This window comes from Eleginops maclovinus, chromosome 2, assembly GCF_036324505.1.
Source record: "Eleginops maclovinus isolate JMC-PN-2008 ecotype Puerto Natales chromosome 2, JC_Emac_rtc_rv5, whole genome shotgun sequence".
NCBI classification, from domain to species: domain Eukaryota; kingdom Metazoa; phylum Chordata; class Actinopteri; order Perciformes; family Eleginopidae; genus Eleginops; species Eleginops maclovinus.
The window spans coordinates 9439202-9459855 of record NC_086350.1 but is presented as its reverse complement, the minus strand read 5'-3'; the positions used below and the strand labels follow the sequence as shown (position 1 = coordinate 9459855).

The 20654-nt window shown below is 41.1% G+C and overlaps 1 protein-coding gene across 1 annotated transcript; it reads right to left on the bottom strand.

Annotated features, from left to right (window-relative positions):
* Window positions 1-16942, bottom strand: LOC134883914 (1-phosphatidylinositol 4,5-bisphosphate phosphodiesterase zeta-1-like). Its single transcript, XM_063912415.1, has 11 exons — window positions 16753-16942; window positions 15216-15417; window positions 12013-12157; window positions 11573-11725; window positions 9829-10024; window positions 9521-9655; window positions 8085-8201; window positions 6262-6434; window positions 4547-4673; window positions 332-481; window positions 1-83 (listed from the first exon to the last, which is right to left on the bottom strand). The coding sequence occupies exons 1-11, from the start codon at window positions 16940-16942 to the stop codon at window positions 1-3; spliced, it is 1671 nt and encodes a 556-aa protein (XP_063768485.1).
* Between the last annotated feature and the right edge of the window lie 3712 nt (window positions 16943-20654).

Sequence of the window (20654 nt, the reverse complement as noted above, 5' to 3'; positions counted from 1 at the left end):
TTAGGAATACCAAACAAAGACGAAGAGGGAGGCTGGATCCATGCTGCATCCGTCTCGGGACCGGAGAGGCACCCATCGGTAACCTGAAGGTAGAGGAGGAAGAGGGGGGCGAGAAAACAAATGTATGTATAGCACCTAAATACACGAGCATGATACGAACACACAGAAACATTTCCATAAAAACCCAGAAACCGACCTTCAGGAATGCTGACAGTGAGTGAAAGGAAATACAATGATGGTCACACAATGTCACCTGATGTAATTTACCCCTTTGTCTGAGTCCCAACCCCCAACACCCCTCTCTCACTCATTTTCTGTCTCTGTGGCTCACCTTTCTTCAGGCTGGTGAAGGGCAGCGTGTACTGTCCTACAAATTCACTGCTGAGGAGGCCGGTCTGCTCTCGGACACAGAAGCGGAGGAGGCAGAGCTCCGGGACGCTGATGCTGAAGTTCATGTCAGAATCCCAGTTAGGACTCAGAGCTGTAAGGGTGATGAGAATTTGTTTGTTAGAATCAATAAGCATCATTGGGTTTAGTTAAAACCACTAAAATCCATAATGGGTTAAATTACTATGTATTGTCAAAGGTCTCATTCATAGTCATGACCCATCAGAGAATGATTACACCCCCCTTATGCATTTTGAACACATTGTTTTCAAATGATCTAATTGTGTTGTTTTGAGGCAAGAAGCGTAATTATTTTTCGTGAACCATTTTAAAAGTCAACTCTCCTTTTAACTAGACTTCAAAGTGATCAACTAGCTGATGAACATGGAGCAGTAGGTAGAAAGTAAACAAGATATTTTACTCAAGAGCTCATGGCCAAATTTAGAGCAAATACTCAACTCCAATTCCCCTGTCCAGAAACAAGATCTAAACTAACCCAAGTTTAGCACTTCAACTTTATTGGTTATGGTGGTAGCATGTCAGGGTTGTGTTTGTAGCTTTTTACTGCAGGGAAAAAACATACAATATTATAAAAGAGTTTCATTAAAGCATGGCTGCCAGAATTACTTTGGATATTTATAATTAATGCATTATTTAATTACAAGTACAGAAAAAGATATATTCACCAAAATAGAGGGGTCCTGCTGTGAGATATTGTCTTAGCTTTTTATTAAATCATACCAAGACTAAACATCTATGCTAGCGATCATGTGCATCTAACCTCATACAGTGGGGCAAAAAAGTATTTAGTCAGCCACCAATTGTGCAAGTTCTCCCATTTAAAAAGATGAGAGAGGCCTGTAATTTTTATCATAGGTATACCTCAACTATGAGAGACAGAATGAGAAAAAAAATCCAGAAAATCACATTGTAGGATTTTTAATGAATTTATTTTCAAATGATTGTGGAAAATAAGTATTTGGTCAATAACAAAAGTTCATCTCAATACTTTGTTATATACCCTTTGTTGGTAATGACAGAGGTCAAACGTTTTCTGTAAGTCTTCACAAGGTTTTCACACACTGTTGCTGGTATTTTGGCCCATTCCTCCATGCAGATCTCCTCTAAAGCAGTGATGTTTTGGGGCTGTCGCTGGGCAACACGGACTTTCAACTCCCTCCAAAGATTTTCTATGGGGTTGAGATCTGGAGATTGGCTAGGCCACTCCAGGACCTTGAAATGCTTCTTACGAAGCCCTGGCGGTGTGTTTGGGATCATTGTCATGCTGAAAGACCCAGCCACGCTTCATCTTCAGTGCCCTTGCTGATGGAAGGAGGTTTTCACTCAAAATCTCACGATACATGGCCCCATTCATTCTTTCCTTTACACGGATCAGTCGTCCTGGTCCCTTTGCAGAAAAACAGCCCCAAAGCATGATGTTTCCACCCCCATGCTTCACAGTAGGTATGGTGTTCTTTGGATGCAACTCTGCATTCTTTCTCCTCCAAACACGACGAGTTGAGTTTTTACCAAAAAGTTCTATTTTGGTTTCATCTGACCATATGACATTCTCCCAATCCTCTTCTGGATCATCCAAATGCCCTCTAGCAAACTTCAGACGGGCCTGGACATGTACTGGCTTAAGCAGGGGGACACGTCTGGAACTGCAGGATTTAAGCCCCTGGCGGCGTAGTGTGTTACTGATGGTAGCCTCTGTTACTTTGGTCCCAGCTCTCTGCAGGTCATTCACTAGGTCCCCCCGTGTGGTTCTGGGATTTTTGCTCACCGTTCTTGTGATCATTTTGACCCCACGGGGTGAGATCTTGCGTGGAGCCCCAGATGGAGGGAGATTAGCAGTGGTCTTGTATGTCTTCCATTTTCTAATAATTGCTCCCACAGTTGATTTCTTCACACCAAGCTGCTTACCTATTGCAGATTCAGTTTTCCAAGCCTGGTGCAGGTCTACAATTTTGTCTCTGGTCTCCTTTGACAGCTGTTTGGTCTTGGCCATAGTGGAGTTTGGAGTATGACTGTTTGAGGTTGTGGACAGGTGTCTTTTATACTGATAACGAGTTCAAAAAGGTGCCCTTAATACAGGTAACGAGTGGAGGACAGAGGAGCCTCTTAAAGAAGAAGTTACAGGTCTGTGAGAGCCAGAAATCTTGCTTGTTTGTAGGTGACCAAATACTTATTTTACCGAGAAATTTACCAATTAATTCTTTAAAAATCCTACAATGTGATTTCCTGGATTTTTTTTCTCATTTTGTCTCTCATAGTTGAGGTATACCTATGATAAAAATTACAGGCCTCTCTCATCTTTTTAAATGGGAGAACTTGCACAATTGGTGGCTGACTAAATACTTTTTTGCCCCACTGTATGTTTACTAGGTATTATTTACCATGTTCACCATATAAGTTCAGCACTTAAGCATGCTATCATCTGCTTATTAAAAAACACAAAGTACATGCTGATGGTTACGTCATTAGTTTTGCCTGGTATTTAAATTTAAATTCAGACCTGCTTTTGGATCTGGAGAAAAAGTCCAAGTAATCTATGAAGTTATTAAAATTCATCCTGCAGGGGACTGGAAGTCTGCAAATCAGACCGGACTCAAGTGTGGAGCTGACCGACAAATGACATTGGTATCTAGAGAGTAAATAATGGATTATCACACCCACACTAGAAAACCTATTATAATAATATTACGTTTGGTTGCAATTTTACTATGACAGATGAGTAGAGCACACGTAGATAACTGATGAGTCATCTCTGCTGCAGCCCTCGATCTTTTTTCTATTCAAAACAATTTTCTCAAGTTCCTCTGTTAAATTCAAATTTGTATCCAAACCCACATTCATTTATTTCCACCAGTGACCTTATCTGTTACATAGTTTGAAATGGTTTTATGATTTATGCCCATGAATAAGTGCTCTGCGCCCTCTAGGACTTTTACTATCTCCCCCTCTCTCCCCCTCCCTCTCTCCACTCCCTCCCTCCCTCAGCAATATACTGATGTATCTCGTCAATTTTCTCTTGACATTAAATTCATTTTCATGATGCCAGTTTCAAAAACAAAAGCGCAGAGCTAAATGCAACATACTGTATGTTTTATAGTTATAGTGGTATCATTTGAAATGTGAGACGTCTGTCAAAAAGCATGACAGCTGAACGATAAACCTCCAGAATTGATAAGTCTGATGAAAGTTTTGTGCACTAAATTAAAAAGCCAAACAGTGAGTTTCACATTTTTCACCATAAAATATGAGTGAAGTCATTTTGAATATGGGTGATATGGCACACTCATACTTCTGAAATCAAAATATCTGTGTAAGATCAGTATGATGATTCAAATGGTGCTCATAAAATCAATGTAGCACTTCATCCTGTGTGCAGTGACTGTCAGCTCCATGTTTCCAGTCATAGAAATAGTGCATGACAGACTTCTCTTCAAAGGAAATCCACTTCTACATTTTTGAAAAAACTCATCAGCACACTTTTCCTCAGAAGCCTCTGTAGCTTACTGGAAAATACATTTAAAAGGAATTGAAAAAAATAGAAGAAATACTGTCATAGAAAACTACCAAGAATCCAGACATGGTGATTTCCATGTTTCCACTTGAAGGATTAGCCACATTGCCTGACAGTATGCTGATGCTCAGCATGTTCTCACAAAACACTTATTTTATGACCAAATACCTGCGAAACAAATGCCATTTCAAATAGCCTCAGCTGCAGTTTTTTATTTATTACTCATAAGCATTAGTTATCATTTACTAAGCTAACATGGTAAACATAAATTTGCTACACATCAGCATGTTAGCTTTGTCGTTGTTAACTTGTTAGCATTTTTTTAACCATTCAGGCTAAAGCACCGATGTGCCTAGAGTTACAGCTTCACATTTCTGCTAGTATGACATTAGGCTGTCTTTTGTCTGCTGTTTGTACTCCCAATCTTCCGATATGAATGCAATTTCCAAATTCAGAATAATTCCAAATATGGCCCACAACCAATATCAGCTTCTGAAAAAATAATTAAGTATTAAAAATGAAGGTAAAAAGATATCAGTAAAGCTAAGTCTGGCAAAATAAAGGTGGAACAATCAAAATGTATCTTGATCTCCCAACAAGGTCATATACAGTTGGTGTTTCAGTACTTACAGTTGTTTTTGACAGTGTGTGTGTGTTTTCTGTGCGAGTCAGATGAGATCCCATAAACCTCCACTCTGACGAAGGAGTCCAGAGCTTTGCCACTCCTGGAGATGGGTAAATTGGACCCACTGAACACCTGTCGATAAACATATACATGCAGTGCTGATTATCCCAAAAGGGGGTGTTTGAGAATGTTATTGTTATCAGGAATTAAAACAGTACATCCTACCAAAAATAAGAAAACAGGAGTGCCATTTAGACTGGAAAAAAGAAGGGAGGGGAGAGGGCTGTAATTACACAAGTCTGGAGAGAGGCTGGCTTATCTGCAGTCCTCTCACACTGAGCCTTCCCTTCCCGGCTCTGATCAAAGACAAACCTGCATGTACTTATCACGACATGCCCCGCTTGCAACTGATGGAGCTTTACAGTGTCCGGACCAAAATTACAGTCCCATTCCTCTCCTAAAGTCATGCTACCAAAAAGCATGCATTTTGCTCATCCACAGTTACAACGGTATAGAACAGTTTGCAGTTATAATTTCATAAATGATTTGCAATTTGCATTGAAAAGCTGCCCATTGTTTGTAGTTGACAGTGTTATGCTAAACAGGCTCATGACAACTCAAGGGAAAAATATTGTTTTCCTGAACAGATGAATAATTTACGGTTTAAAGATTGAAAATGCAACCCCCTATGTTACACCACTACTCGTGACTCTGATTTCAGCTGAGTTCAGAGCTGAGTCAAGATTGCAGGATTTTCCCTGAAGTGATCAAATAATACAGAATGATGGTGTGAATAAATATAGGTAGGGTTTCTCACAGGGTGAGTTTAGAAGAAGTGTGATGTACTGAGTGTATGCATCCTCATGGCCTGTTATTTCTTTCATCAGAAAAGAGTCAAACCAAATTGAAATTCTGTATGATAGGCTTTAGCATCATATATCTGTAATACTGCAATACTGACTGAGCTAAATCAATCCAGAAATAGTAACAGTTCCATTTGAAAAACCAACATATATTTGCAGTCATTTTAAAGGTCAGTTACTGTAATTCTGAAGGAGGGGTTTTCTTAATGATTCATAGCTGTTCATGCCACTGATTCTGGCAGAGTAACTATAATATTCCCTTGTCGACCTCCTCTGCTGTACGTCTGTACGAGTCCCATGTGATCCCAGGCAATTCCACATATTGTCTTTGCAGTACAAAGCCTCGGATGTCTCTAAGTCCCACAATAATGTTTTACATAAGAGGGAACTGTTGTATCTCCATAATTGGGCTTAGAAGAGTTAGTGTGTGACAGTCTTCCTGATGGCACACTAAAGAGATGTGACTGTGTTCTTTACAGCTTCATTCATCCATTGTTATGTGGCTTAGAGTCAGTACAAGTGCTGCTATTACTGCCCACTAACAAGCTTAAAATAATGATTTATTAATTTGGCCCCGGGTCTAATTGCATTATATCACCGTATTGTTCTATTGCCTTAACTTTCTGAAGGAGATAATCTAATTAAATGCAGACACTCTCCAGGAGATTTACATTATTGCTGGTTCACAGCATCCGGCAGGAAAGCATTTATCTTCAGGCTGAAAGTAGGACAAGCTATATTGTGAGGCATAAACAAACACACACACATGCACACACACACAGTCCATTAACATTACACCTTAATCCATAAATCCGCCTTGAGTGGATTACTGAGCGTTCAGTGCTTCATGGCTGTACCTTGAGCAGCAGGTGTGTGGGTTTGAGGTTGTGCTGGCTGCAGCTGGGATCAAAGCTCTCATGACTGGACATGAGCACCGGCGGCTTCAGGATGTATCCGCAGCCCCCGTTGTCCTGGAAACGACCATCATTAAGGTCCATAGGCAAGCCCAGAGACTGGAAATTCAGAGCCACTGAAAAACACCATGGGACATTGTCGGAACAGTGAGAAAAAGGATGTTTTCCTTTTGTAGAAACAAATTAAGAATACCTTAAAGATTGTTCAAATGCAACAAACAGCGTGAGATGATCTCCTGCGTACCTTCTCTCTTTAAGGTTCTGCAGGAGGGGAGCTAAATTATACAATAACTTGAAATGTTTCCCCAACAGAAGCGTACATTGCATCAGGGACGCATTCAAAATCACCAACTGTGCAATAAGTGCGCGTGTAGTGCTTTTTCTGCAGTGCAAAGCTCTGTTTTGGCATGTGTGCATATCATGTCTTCACTAACTAGAAAGTCAGATAAAAAAAAACAGCACATGTAATCCTACTGACAGATAATGATACATCTCTGCTGGATTGGATTTTGCACTTGTGAGTCGGCAATAACGTGGATAAATGATGCAAAACACTTAATTTTCTCTTAACAAAACCCTGCAATGCTACCTCCTGAATGTTGTTACATACGTGTATGTGACAGGGTCCCAGTGTTCATGTATTCTGATGCTCTGATGCTTTGTACCGCAGCCTCCTTGCAGCCGTGAAAAGGGCCGCTCACCATCTGCACAACTGCCAACATAGCACGTAGACGGTGTGCTCAGCGATCAGCAGCGCTGCGCCTCAGAATCAGTGTCAGACTGACTGAGCGATGCAGACGGATGAGAGGGATGTAAAGACAGACGATGTGACAGGCACACTGGCTAGGGAAGTGCCAGACCGATCAGGGTGGTGACCTTAAGTTCACGGGGAGTCATGCATTGCCAGAAGGCATGAGGATGTCATGTTCATGAATGAATTTAGGTATACTCTCAGGAGCACAGTCATGTTGAGTCAAGCCCAATTATCATGCTTGACTCTAAAGAAATGAAAACGAAAAAAATAGTAATGCCGTGACCCAGACAAGGATGGAGTTTAAAGTGAGTGAGAAAAAAAGACACAGGGAGTGCAAATCAATTTAGGAAATGTGTGATAAGGGCCAGGAGAGGACTTGCTCCAGGGCAAACACAGATGAGGTGCCCAGGTTGTGAACTGGAATGAAATGTTCTTTTCACTGCTTATCGAAAGGACACTTGGACAGGTTGTCCGTTTTTAAATTTGGCGATTTTCGGTTTCTGGGCCACACTTCTGTTCATTTCTAAAGCTTATAATTAATTGTGGTGGTTGCTCACTGTGTGTGGAGAACTTTTTGATTCCTGTTGAAACCGCTCACACAAAGGAATTCAATTAATTATCTTTCATTACTTTTGAATTGATTTAAGGGTTTCATTCTTAACTACAAAAGCCACCAAAAAGCAGCATGAAAATATGAAGTAACTTACAATTAATTCAATTCATTGATGGTTTTATTTGATTTGTTTTAAGAAAAGACAAATTCATTTCAGTCTTTATTGACCAATCACGAAAAATAAAATCCTTGACAAAAATATTTAAAAAATATCGCATTCATCTTCTAAGTTTGGAATTGTGTTGTCATTTTACAAAAAAGGTGGAATCAGCCCAGTTTGTTCTGTCATACACTTATTATAAATGTATGCGTGTAAATGCATGTGGGCATATTGTGTTGTTTTATGTCATGCCTTCTGTTTGCACACAGGCAGGCATAAATTTGCCCCCTCAGACTCACCGAGATGCGAGCCGACGTTCCAAAACTCCTGAGGGTTGTAGTTGGAGGACGAGGTTCTGGAGCCTGCTGGGTAGATCCTGCTGAGGAACCTTTTGTTGTGCTGAACAAAGACTGCACCTGAGAGAGGACGCACAGCAATCACAGGTGAAATGTCTCCTCTGACACACACAATAAGGACAAAGTGCACAGATTAAGACTATACAGATATCAATCCTATGATACCATCCACACCAGGCTCACCCTCTGTCTGAAACCAGAGCCCAGTCGGCTCTGACTGGTAAGCTGGCCGGCTCCGTTGTGATTGGTAAACCCCTTAGAAATGTCCCGCCCCTCAGCCTATCACGTACAATGTGTTGGAGTGCTAGCCAATAGATTGCGAGTGTTACATACTGAGTACATTATGTTATAGAAGTAAACAAAGGAGTCCAATAGTGGAATTTCAAACTCAAACTCTGGAGGGAACTTTGGGATTTTAGCCTTTGCAGACCATTTCCATGCACAGAACACCTATATAACACACTACAGGCAAGGGAACACCCAGAAAAGCACAATAGAGCCTCTTTAATAATACCAATAATAAAAATGTCAGTTTAAAAGAAACTTGACATCACGTATTTCATTCTTGACTCTCTGATTTACTGATTAGTCGCTCAAATATGAACTGAAAAAGGATCCTATAACTTTTATACATCGTTTTTTGATCCTAATGTGAAATGGAAATGTTAAGAAAACCATAAAAAGAGCAAGTCGTTTACCCTGATCAGGTTTTAACGCCTGTATAATTGACATCATTCTGGATAGACTAGACAAAACGATGCACATAGCTTCAGTCTTTGTGTGATCGCAGCAGAGCTGTGTGTTTCCCTGCAGGGCTTTAGGATGACAAGAGACTACACGATTTTTAGATTGCCGAGGCTGTTCATGCTCCCTTCCTACAAGCTCGTAATACAGTTGTATGTCTGTAAAATGTCATTCCTCCTCTGCAGCAGCAGATTTCATTTCTCTACATCGCTGTTTCTCTAACATACTGCCGCACCGCAGCACGATGACAGTTTAACTGATTATCAGTTGATTCGAACCTCTGCGGGCGCCTACACCTCCCCAACAGTGAGCGTATAATGCACATTTCTGGGCTTGTGCTGTTTTGCTTTATTCCCTATAAAGAATTCCCCTATGTCGTATATGTCATGTTCAATATGCCTTCGCAATTAAAGAAGTTTATGGGACGAGATGTAATTGCATTTGTCGTCCAAAGAGGATCTACAGAGACTTCTTCTTTGAACTCAATGTCATTATAACTCATGTGAATCTGCTTCACTCATCAGAATTAGATTTTGTAATATTTAATCCATTGTTCACTATCTTTATTACTTTACAGCCAGGCTTACTTCTTTTTTTTTCTTCCCATAATTTCAACTCCATAAAAAAGATTATACCTGAGGCTTTGGCTAGCTTGCGTGCTTTCTTCTCTGCCATTGATGTGTTCTCGTTGTAGTTCTGATTGTCCTTTGAAAGACTGAAGCTGATGAACTTGACAGACTTGGTGTACACGACCAGGTCAGATAAAGCTTCTGCTACTGCCACCTTCTCCTTCTACTCATCACATTTCGGGTAAAGAGGAAGAAAAAAAACAAGGAAAAATTCACCAAATTACAACAAAGTGTAGAAATACAAGAGATAAACTGCACCTTTTATCATCTTATCGTTGAAGTCGTCTAGAGAGCTTTTCCTAAATCTAACTGACTTACTTTTATCTTTAACCCTGACTTTTTGGAAGACCAGAACTTTGCTTTGGTTTGATGATCCTCGTCCTCCTCATCCTCATCCTCATCCTCCTCTCCCTCGTCTACACTCTCCTCTGTCTCTGTGCATGATGGGCCCTCTGTGTCAATGTGAGGCTTAAGCTTTTTGTTCTTGATGAGGATCTTATACTTCAGGTCCTGTTATTCCCCACAAATACACATAGGAGCATTCATTCAAACATGAATAAAAGCAATGGTACATAAATCATAGGCACCTTCATTCACTACGATCCATCACACTGTTTCATCAGTCAAACAAACTTCAAACTGTCCCTGTTCCTGCATCTGCAAAATTTGAAAAACAAACGCCTACTCTCTGAGAAGTATTTTTTAAAGAGTCACTCTGTAGCCAAATCCACATAAGTACATATGCGCAGCCAGGTTTGACAAGACAGAGAAGCAGGAAGCAGCAGGTGAATCACTTAATCACACATATGCTGCTGTATTTCACCACCGGTATTTAAATCTGCTTTAACCGTATAAGGCTCCTTATGCAGATGAGCAGCAACATGCTAAAAGTTTTTAAAAACATTATGGTCTGGACTTGGAAGCAGCTCCATGGTGAGCCACATGGCAGGAAGTAACGCTGTGAACTTCACTGTATGGACAGGCAAAATATGCAAAATAATTACAGTTCTGCCAACATTAACCCTTAGGAGTCCATATAGCATGGAAATTATACGATTCAGAGCTTCCTTTGGCACTGCACTCTTTCATTCTTCATTGCAGTTACACTAAATGACAGGAGAGCTGGAACGGAGGCTTTGCTTGTGTTGACGTAATTTAGGAGATCATTTTGCCCATGTTTACTGTAGAAATAGAATAAAGTAGAGTAATAACTGATTTCAAACCTTTGATCTAAGTGGTCGCGGTGGAATATGAGGTAATGAACACTTCTCAGAGTTTTATATCAGTAGCACTTTCGTAATTGGATGGTAACTTGGGTGTGAAGCTGTATGAGTGTTACACATGAACTCTGATTCGGTTGAAGTTGCTGGGGGGTTAACAGTGAAGATGAGACCATTAGTGCTGGGGCTCCTATCTGAGCCCCAACTTCCTGAGTCATAAAGAACGATATGGGGAAGAAAATCTTATATGCACACTCGGGATAATACACAACTCATTACTTGCAGTGAAATCCCAAGCAGTAGAAGGCAGAGGCAGTGCAGAAACTCCGCAGAGACAGCACACATTCATCCCCTCACAGAGAAAAAACCCTTCATCCTCCTCTTCATATTCAATAGACTGGAGTGACTTCCCTGCATGTTTCAGGCCAGGCGCTCAGTGAAGTGCATGGGCAGACGCTTCCCAGTGTCAGAACCCAAAAAGGGTAATCAGTAAATGAACAGTCAGCTCAAGTACCTCTTCGTGTTCAAAATAATGGACACTCCATGATCAACCACCTCACATTCGATTTTTTTCCCTGAGATTAAAGGGGCCTGCAAATCCAGGCGTCCATTTAGCCCTGCGTCCCAGAGGAGGAGAGGCACAGGCAGGCTCAGTGAGAGACTAATGAGGCCCTTAGTGACGACCGAAAGGTCTCATTTTCTCCTTGTTTTGCTTTGCCATGAGAGGCGATGAGGATTTATACATACAAACACTATCATGCCTCGGCCTGTATCAGCAGCTCTAAAACAAAACACAGATTCTGCTTCAGATTTACCACTCACATAGTCAAGCTCTTACGTTTGGGCTAGGGAGGTCTCCAGTGGTCAGGTGATCCAAGGGAGTTCTCAGCAGCTTCTCCCCCAGGATAGAGGCCAGGTACTTGGCCATGACTTCTTGCTGCTCCCGAGAGCAATGGTTTTCTAATGACAGGATCACTGGGTAGGCAGACACCTGTCAAGAAATAATCACATGAAAAAAACATCACAATTTCCAAGAGTTAGCATCAACCTGGATCATCTGCTTTCTCTGCAGGCTTTTAAGTCTCGCGACACATCACAGATAAATGAACGGAATCAAAGACTACTTGCAGGCAAAGCATTATGATCAGAGAGGTTATTAATTAGAGCACATTTTTCCATGTATGCTCTCAGAGGCTACAGAAGCAGGAGCTCCTCTCAATAAGATGCCCGGGGCACTACTACAGGAAATACATCATGTAACACACTACAACATATTACCTCGAAGGCATGTTGCTCCACAGTGGTGATGACGTCCTTAAAGAGTATCTTAGTGGTCAGGGTGTAGCCATGATAGACTACAGGCTCCATATCCGGCCCATCCCAGCAGTCAATCTCCAGACAGCGGCAGCCTTTCCTCAGAGCACTGCGCCACAAAAACACACGCACACATAAACGCCTGATGCATTTTAAGACACTTGCAGACACACTGAGCTGTAGCAACACTAGGAAAAGCCCTTATACAGCATGAGAAATTACAAACAAGCTGATTCCTTGCATCTCATGCATGACAAATTGCATGCATATAATAAATATGAATAACGTATCGCAAACACTGCACTGTCATTATTCATCCTAACAGTTTTTTCTGCTTCTGCTCCTTAAATGGTGCTTCTACATTTCTATTTATGTGCTTTCTGTGCATTCAAAATATGGTCGAGTTTTATGCAGTACAGAATTTGTTTTGGTGCTTTTATTGTTTATTCATGTAGCTTCCTCTTGGTATTGGACACAAATTATACCACTTTCACAGCCGGTCGTGGGGCAATGCTACATTTTCTTGCAACCCTGATGCAAAGTTATATCACCCTTTTTATTCTGGAATATTTCTGCTGGTTGGTAAATCAAATATTTTTCCAAGGTTTTTTGCCATTTTATGATGGCACACTTGTATGTGTGTCTGCTGTGAGTGTATTCAACATTCGAGAGTCCATGTTGTTCTTTCTTTTCGTTTCTCAGCTTTGTTTTTGTCTTTGGTCACAGAAATGTCACTATGATCGTATTGCTCTTAGTTAATGCATGGCCGAGTTGCAAAGAAGCATCATATTGTCACGTTATGACTGCTGCCTGCATTTTCATTTATGAAAATGCAGTGCTTTCATTTTCTGCAGTTGTACAACTTAATGTGGAAAGGAACAGCATGTGGAGAGAAAAAAACAGCTATCTTCATCCTCCAAGCACTGACATTATAGTTGTAATCTATATCCCAAAATGTTGGAATACTTCTACACCTTCTCTACGGTTAAATTACAGCAATTGTACTTTTGTTTCGTTGTCAACATATACAGTAACTCACAAAAGTGAGTACACCCCTCACATTTTTGTAAATATTTTATTATAACTTTTGATGGGACAGCACTGAAGATATGACACTTTGATACAATGTAAAGTAGTCAGTGTACAGCTTGTATAACAGTGCACATTTGCTGTGCCCTCAAAATAACTGAAACACACAGCTATTAATGTCTAAACCGCTGGCAACAACAGTGAAACTGGCCAAATTGTGCCCAATTAGCCATTTTCCCTCCCTGGTGTGATGTGACTCTTAGTGTTACAAGGTCTCAGGTGTGAATGGGGAGCAGGTGTGTTAAATCTGGTGTTATCGCTCTCACACTCATACTGGTCACTGGAAGTTCAACAAGGCACTTCATGGCAAAGAACTCTCTGAGGATCTGAAAAAAAGAATTGTTGCTCTACATAAAGATGGCCTAGGCTATAAGAAGATTGCCAACACCCTGAAACTGAGCTGCAGCACGGTGGCCAAAACCATACAGTGGTTTAACAGGACAGGTTCCACTCAGAACAAGCCAAAGAAGTTGAGTGCACGTGCTCAGCGTCATATCCAGAGGTTGTCTCTTGAAAATAGACGTATGACGGCTGCCAGCATTGCTGCAGAGGTTAAAGGGGTGGGGGGTCAGTCTGTCAGTGCTCAGACTATACACCGCACACTGTATCAAATTCGTCTGCATGGGTGTCGTCCCAGAAAGAAGCCTCTTCTAAAGATGATGCACAAGAAAGCCCACAAACAGTTTGCTGAAGACAAGCAGACTAAGGACATGGATTACTGGAACCATGTCCTGTGGTCTGCTAAGACCAAGATAAACTTATTTGGTTCCGATGGTGTCAAGCGTGTGTGGCAGCAACCAGGTGAGGAGTACAAAGACAAGTGTGTCTTGTCTACAGTCAAGCATGGTGGTGGGAGTGTCATGGTTTTTGGCTGCATGAGTGCTGCCGGCTGTGGGGAGCTACAGTTCATTGAGGGAACCATGAATGCCAACATGTACTGTGACATACTGAAGCAGAGTATGATCCCCTCCCTTTGGAAACGGCCGCAGGGCAGTATTCCAACATGATAACGACCCCAAACACACCTCCAAGATGACCACTGCCTTGCTAAAGAAACTGAGGGTAAAGGTGATGGACTGGCCAAGCATGTCTCTAGACCTAAACCCTATTGAGCATCTGTGCATCCTCAAACGGAAGGTGGAGGAGCGCAAGGTCTCTAACATCCACCAGCTCTGTGATGTTGTCGTCTAGGAGGAGTGGAAGAGGATTCCAGTGGCAACCTGTGAAGCTCTAGTGAACTCTATGCCCAAGAGAGTCAAGGCAGTTCTGGAAAATCATGGTCGCCACACAAAATATTGACACTTTGGGGACAATTTGGCCATTTTCACTTTTGTTGCCAACGGTTTAGACATTAATGGCTGTGTGTTGAGTTATTTTGAGGGCACAGCAATTTACACTGTTATACAAGCTGTACACTGACTACTTTACATTGTATCAAAGTGTCATATCTTCAGTGTGAAAAGTTATAATAAAATATTTACAAAAATGTGAGGGGTGTACTCACTTTTGTGAGATACTGTAGGCTCTTGTGGATTCTTTATTTTTTAATCCAACATATAAATTGAATGATTTTGTTCCCCCTCCCACCTGTGAAATAAATAAGACGGACACTTTTTTCCTCCTGCCATGTTGTTCTCCTCTCTATGATTCTTTCATTATCGTAGTAAACCCAGGCTGCCAGGCCGCTGGTTTGGAGGGTTTCACTCCACCAGCTGGCTTCAGCGCTCAGCACTTTCACAGAGACCATAAATACGGTACTTCTGCTTCCATCAGCCCCTTTTGTAATCACCTCCATTGTCCATAAAGGGACCACAGCAATTTCACTGTGCCTCAGCGCGAATGGGTCAATGAAATGAGAGAATCCTGATAACACACATGTAGGTCTGGAGACACTTTGGGAAGAAAGTGATAGTCCATTGAAAGTTGTTCTAGATCAGTATCAGAGCCAAATGGTGTTTAATTGGGCCATATCATTAGTGTTGACTTGCATTAAATAGCAGATCAATTAAACACTTTATAAAGATTTCAACGGATATGTAAATGTTGGCTTTATATACAGATGAATCCTGTATTCCTACCTCACATAGGCATCCAGGTGGCTCTTTCCCACTATCTGATCACCAGTCAGATAGGTGTTGTGTGACGAGGAGATGAAGTAATGGGTGAGAGGCTGGTCCATGTATTGGTACACTGAAGTGTGTGCCTGGTCGAACACACAGCAGTCTTTAGACTCCATGTATCTCAGGAATCCTTCAAATGTCATGGACCTGCTTTCTCTGGCTGGAAGAGGAGAGAGGAGCAGAGTACCACAGCCACAATTTAAAATCAGCATTAGTTATTCTAGCAAATGCAACAAAAAAAAAGACTCCACCAGCCATCTAAAGTAAAAGCTCTATCCCTAGTCTTAAAATATTAAAACTAATCAAATTAATATCTAGGATAAGAGTCTAGACATGCCAGTAACTTTGTGAGGCAGATGACTCAATGCTATGCTAATGTTCTGTGTTTGGCAGCCATGGCAATGTTTAGCAGGAATAATGCTTACCATGTTCACTTCTTTGTTTAGCATTTTAGGATGACAAAGTCAGATGATTTTAATTTAACAGATTGCACAGCCGAGTCTGAAGGGAGCGTCATTCCTTTTTCCTGGTATTTGGTCATAAACCACCAAAGTGAGATGCTTGCTCTGGCACCATGAATGTCTGTGCAAAATGTCAGAGCAATCCATCCAACAGTTCAGTTTACATATGATTATAGCCACTAGCGTAGCATATAGCTCCTTCAAAATAGAGCAACAACTTCATTCAAACATGAGACTTGACAAGATAAACATTACATTTAAAATGAATCATCAATCAAATCAACTCCCACCGATCACTAGTGTAGGAAAAATGCATCCCTGTCCTGAAAATCAACATTTTTACATAACTAAATAATATTAAAAACAGCTGCAAAAATGTTAGGTAAACCAGTTTTGGGATCCTGGTATTGAGCAGGCTGGCTCACTGTTATACTATACTGGGACGCTGGGATACTGGACTGAGACCTTAAGTTGGTTTAACTAACTTTTCTGCTATGACAAGTCAAAATGTCTGCTGTAGAAAATGTAGGCTTTAAAATGTTCCTTAAAGTTGGCTGATCTAAGAGATATTATGTGAAATGACGTACATTCTGACATTTAGATCATCGTTCATTCAGATGAGTTACATTTTAGATGAATTCCCCATGCTCAAAAGCTCAAAACTGCTTCTCAAAGCTCTCTCCTAAGTGAAAAAATATGGTTTAGCTGTAGCCCAGACGAGCCGTGAACTTGTCTTGTTGTTTTTCTCCTTTCTGTTATTTGTGTTGCTGTGAATTAACCAGCAGTACACTGAGCCCTAGAAAACATCTGGTCTACTAGTCCACTGACATGCCCGTATCTTCCATTTTCCTTCTGTCATTCCAACCCCCTGACTCGCGGCTTACAGCAAATCACTTTGTCCGCAGGGCATCGTTGAAGCTTAAGTTTTGATTTCTATTTTAACTAAATGAGCACCATTAAGAGTGGGGGGTTTTATACTCTATTTAATGAGCAACAAGCAGCCGGACATGGTACACATTTGTCCCTGTGCTTACCTATCTCTTCGATCTCATATCTATCAATCAAACTCTCTGCAGTCTCTTCATTTGCTGTGAGCTCGTTCTGCTCTTTGTGGAGGAAACGGAGGAGGGCACAGGCAGGTAAAATGGTCTGTCCTGAGGCGTAGGTTTGATACAGATGCTGAATTTCAGCTCTCCTGGAAGCAGGGGCCTTGCCTCTCTTCATCTCGCCCTGCACACAATTATCATAACATCTTAATCCCATTGTCGTCGATCCTGGGTAGATATTTTTAAATGTATCCTTGAAACTTCACATTTTTATTAAATATACAAATTCTGAAAAGAGAAGAAGGCTACTGATAATGTATTAAAGCGTCTGCAGGCAGGCTGAATATCCCATAATAGTCTATGAAGGAAGAAAGCATTGAATATATGTCCTTTTTTTACAGCACTATACTTTAGATTATTCTTAACGTTGTCAACTTGTACGTATTTCAAAGAAATAGCACATCACCTGCACTCTAAAAATATACAGGAAATTGTGAATGATGTCAACTCAGATATGTACCCCTGCTTTTACCTGAGCTCAATGTTGAAAAAAGACTTTGTTTCAAGCTCAGCATGAGAGAGAATAAAAGAGAAGCCAGGGTCTTTACTCAGCACAAAGTTCTCCCATCCTTCACTGCACCCTCCCTGTCCTCTCTATATTTCCCCATCAAATGCTAAGGCAACATCTGTGTGACTTTCTCATTCAGTCCCTCTCCCCTCCTTGTCATTGCTCTCAGTCAGTGAGACCAAAGTGTCTGTGACTTTCCCTGGCTTTGTGTGTGTCTCTCCCTCTCTCCCTCCCTCCCTCCCTCCCTCCATACCTTTCATCTCTCTTTTCTGCAGCCCTTGACAGTTCAGACATATGCCTAAGTCGGTGTTGTCACTGGGTATTCTGCAGCGTGCCGGCCGCATGATGCACCTGTCCCCTCAATGTGAGCAATGCCAAACAACTGCTATCATCTCCATTAACCTTTTATACAGTTGCTTCAACCAGAACATCCCTTTAAGTGGTGTATTGTGTCTAATATTGGCTATTAACCCAACAAAAGCCACTGATCACACTCTGAGATGTGGATAAACCATTCTCACACTTGCTACACTAGCTAGCTTTTGCCCATAAACCACTGTCACTGAGGAGATAATCGCCAGAGAGATTGTTTTCTGAAAACTCAATAAGATATTGTGTAAACAGCCTACCTTAGATTCTGATGATCTCTAGGTCCCTGTAGAATAGTTATTTGGTAACAGGATGTCAACTAGGTATAAAAACATTTAAAACAATCTGATTTTTCAGCAGGTTTCTGGGGAAGTACACAAAGTTGTTGCCATAGTGAAAAAACATTCCGATTCTATGGACATGAATTAAAACAACAGTGAAGATCCATCAGGGCGGAGGAAGACTAAAACTCACTCTGTCTGTCTCGTTTAGTTATTTTTGATCTGAGCAGTGGACAGAATATGAAGAAAATGTAATGTGAAGAAAGAACCTTTGCTTTCAAGTGCCTGGCTGCTGAGGACTCTGTCTGCAGTGAAGGAAGATCATTGTCTTTTCTACAGTGACTGACTGTAAAGACTTCATATCTCTGTTTTATAAGAAGTATAAAACTACGGCCTAACACAGAGATCAAATAAACACAGGAGTCCAGTTGAGGCTCAGTCAATATGGAAGTTGTTGTTTTTTTAGCTCCGTTAGATTTTTCTCAAAAGGACTTTTGGATCTCAGATAAATTATTTAGTTAATCTTTGAAAACTTTACATTGTGACTCATTACTCCTGAACTGCAAAGTTTCAAAGTAAAATGTTGACTTTTTTGAATATTTTGCTAAACATTTAAATGTACCCTTTGGTCCAAACGAGTGAAATTACACTTAGCCTCCAGCTGTACCTTGATTTTAGTGTGAAATTTAACAATCGATTGGTGGATCATTTTAGATGTTTGATCATCGCCAAATGATCTGGTCGAAATGACTCCTTGCCTGTGATTTCTGCCCACAGCATGGTAAATCGAAATCTCCAATTTCTGCACTGAGCTGCTGTCTGAATACATCATGCAAATACATGCTCGTAGTTTACGGAGCACCAGAGATCGATTACAATGGAAATAACTTCATGGAATAAAGACCACATTCTCAAAAGTGTCACAGCCACAGTGGATCAAGTGTGAATACATCACGAAAACTCATCTGTTCAACAGTCAGGGAAGCTGAGAGAACATTTCCACAAATTCTCTGTTGGTTGTTTTAGCATGTTTGACAGGAACTTCCTCCCTGGTTGTCTGTGTAAATCTGAATGTTATTGGTGGTGTGTGGATCACTGGTGCACAACAATAGCCATTGCCTAGTCATAGTTGAGCAGAGTCATTCCTGTCCACACCAGGCTGTAATGGCTCGCCCTTGGGCCTGTCAGAACCATTGGGCAAACAAGTTTGATGTGATAATTCCCAGGCAGCGAACATGAAGCCCTGTATCTGGCCCCTGTCTCTGCATCACTGCACCTCCCTCTCCACGGTTCGTTAGTCGGACTCATCTGGGAGCACAAGCAGAGCGTGCTTGTGTTTGTAGCATTCAGTCTTTGCTCCTGTGCTCGTCTGCATCTGTGGATATTGAAAGGTCGATGGTGGATAAAAGAGTGGCAGTCCATATGTATTTGTGTATTTGTGTGTGTTGTACACAAGTGGAGCTCAGATGCAGCACCATACTGCGTCACCGTCCGTGCTGCTCATTGTGGAAAAATCACATCACTTTGCTTCGTTTCACATCGCAATATGCAGAGATCAAGGTTTTAACTTTAACCCAAGGCTCAGGTTTAAATCTGTGGCGAGGCAGAGTCTAAACCGCAACTGTTCAGATGCTTAAGATGAGAGAAGCTGAGATTTGTGCACCTTTTTGAAATGTGACTTGTAGTTGAATAAAGGTGGGGGGAGGTGTGGGGGCAGACCATGTTTCCTTTTCACAATTTATTCCCAGCTGGATTTCCACCGGCTCATTTGGTATTCATTGGCCCATTGGAGCGTTGAGTCAGACAGCAGAATGCCGGAGGTAAATGCTCGATTTCAGGCGATAACTACAGAGTTGAGGAGCTGTGAGCTCTGACATACAGTACGTGCATGTATGATTTATACACTTGTACATCATCCAGCCACTTGTGCTTGTTGAATGCTTAAACATTGATTTGTGATGTGTGTTCACATTAGTGTTGCCAAAGTCTACTGCAATCTGTTACACCCTGCACACAGAAAAATCAAAGCAACAAACAAGTGTTTTCCATGTATAATGCCAGTGCGTAGTTGGTGCTTTGTGTGCTTTTTAAAGGGATGGTTTGAGTGTCCTGCATTGATACAAACACATATCAAAAGTTTTTGCAATTACTATTATGTTGTGTGGGTTGTGTGTAGAGTTGTCAAACAAGAAGCACCTGTTTCTATCTATATTCTATATTCAAATGTAATTTACTAATAACTAGGCTTTGAATGTGTTTTGGTGGGAGATGTCATTTTCTAGTTTTTCGCAATCTGGTCCAGACTGTTGATAACCTGTTTCCAATGTGTTATTCAACCCACTTAAGGGAAGGAAAAGATTGTATTTTTGGTTTAATAATAAATATGCACCATCTCCAAATCATTGTTATGCAGATTATATTCAGTATTTTCCAGTGGCATTCCTGCTGGCCATCTTTGCTACTGAAATGATGTATCATATGAACTCGAATGTTTGTAGACAGGGTGGTGACCAGCGTGTTTACCTGTAATATTGATACCTTTTAAAGTAGTGTGACAGCTTTGAAGTATAATGGATTGCAATAGAATCCATACACACAAACATACTCAGTTATCACCACAGATATCCCACACACAGACACACACAACCAAGACGCTGGCAGAGTCTATTGCC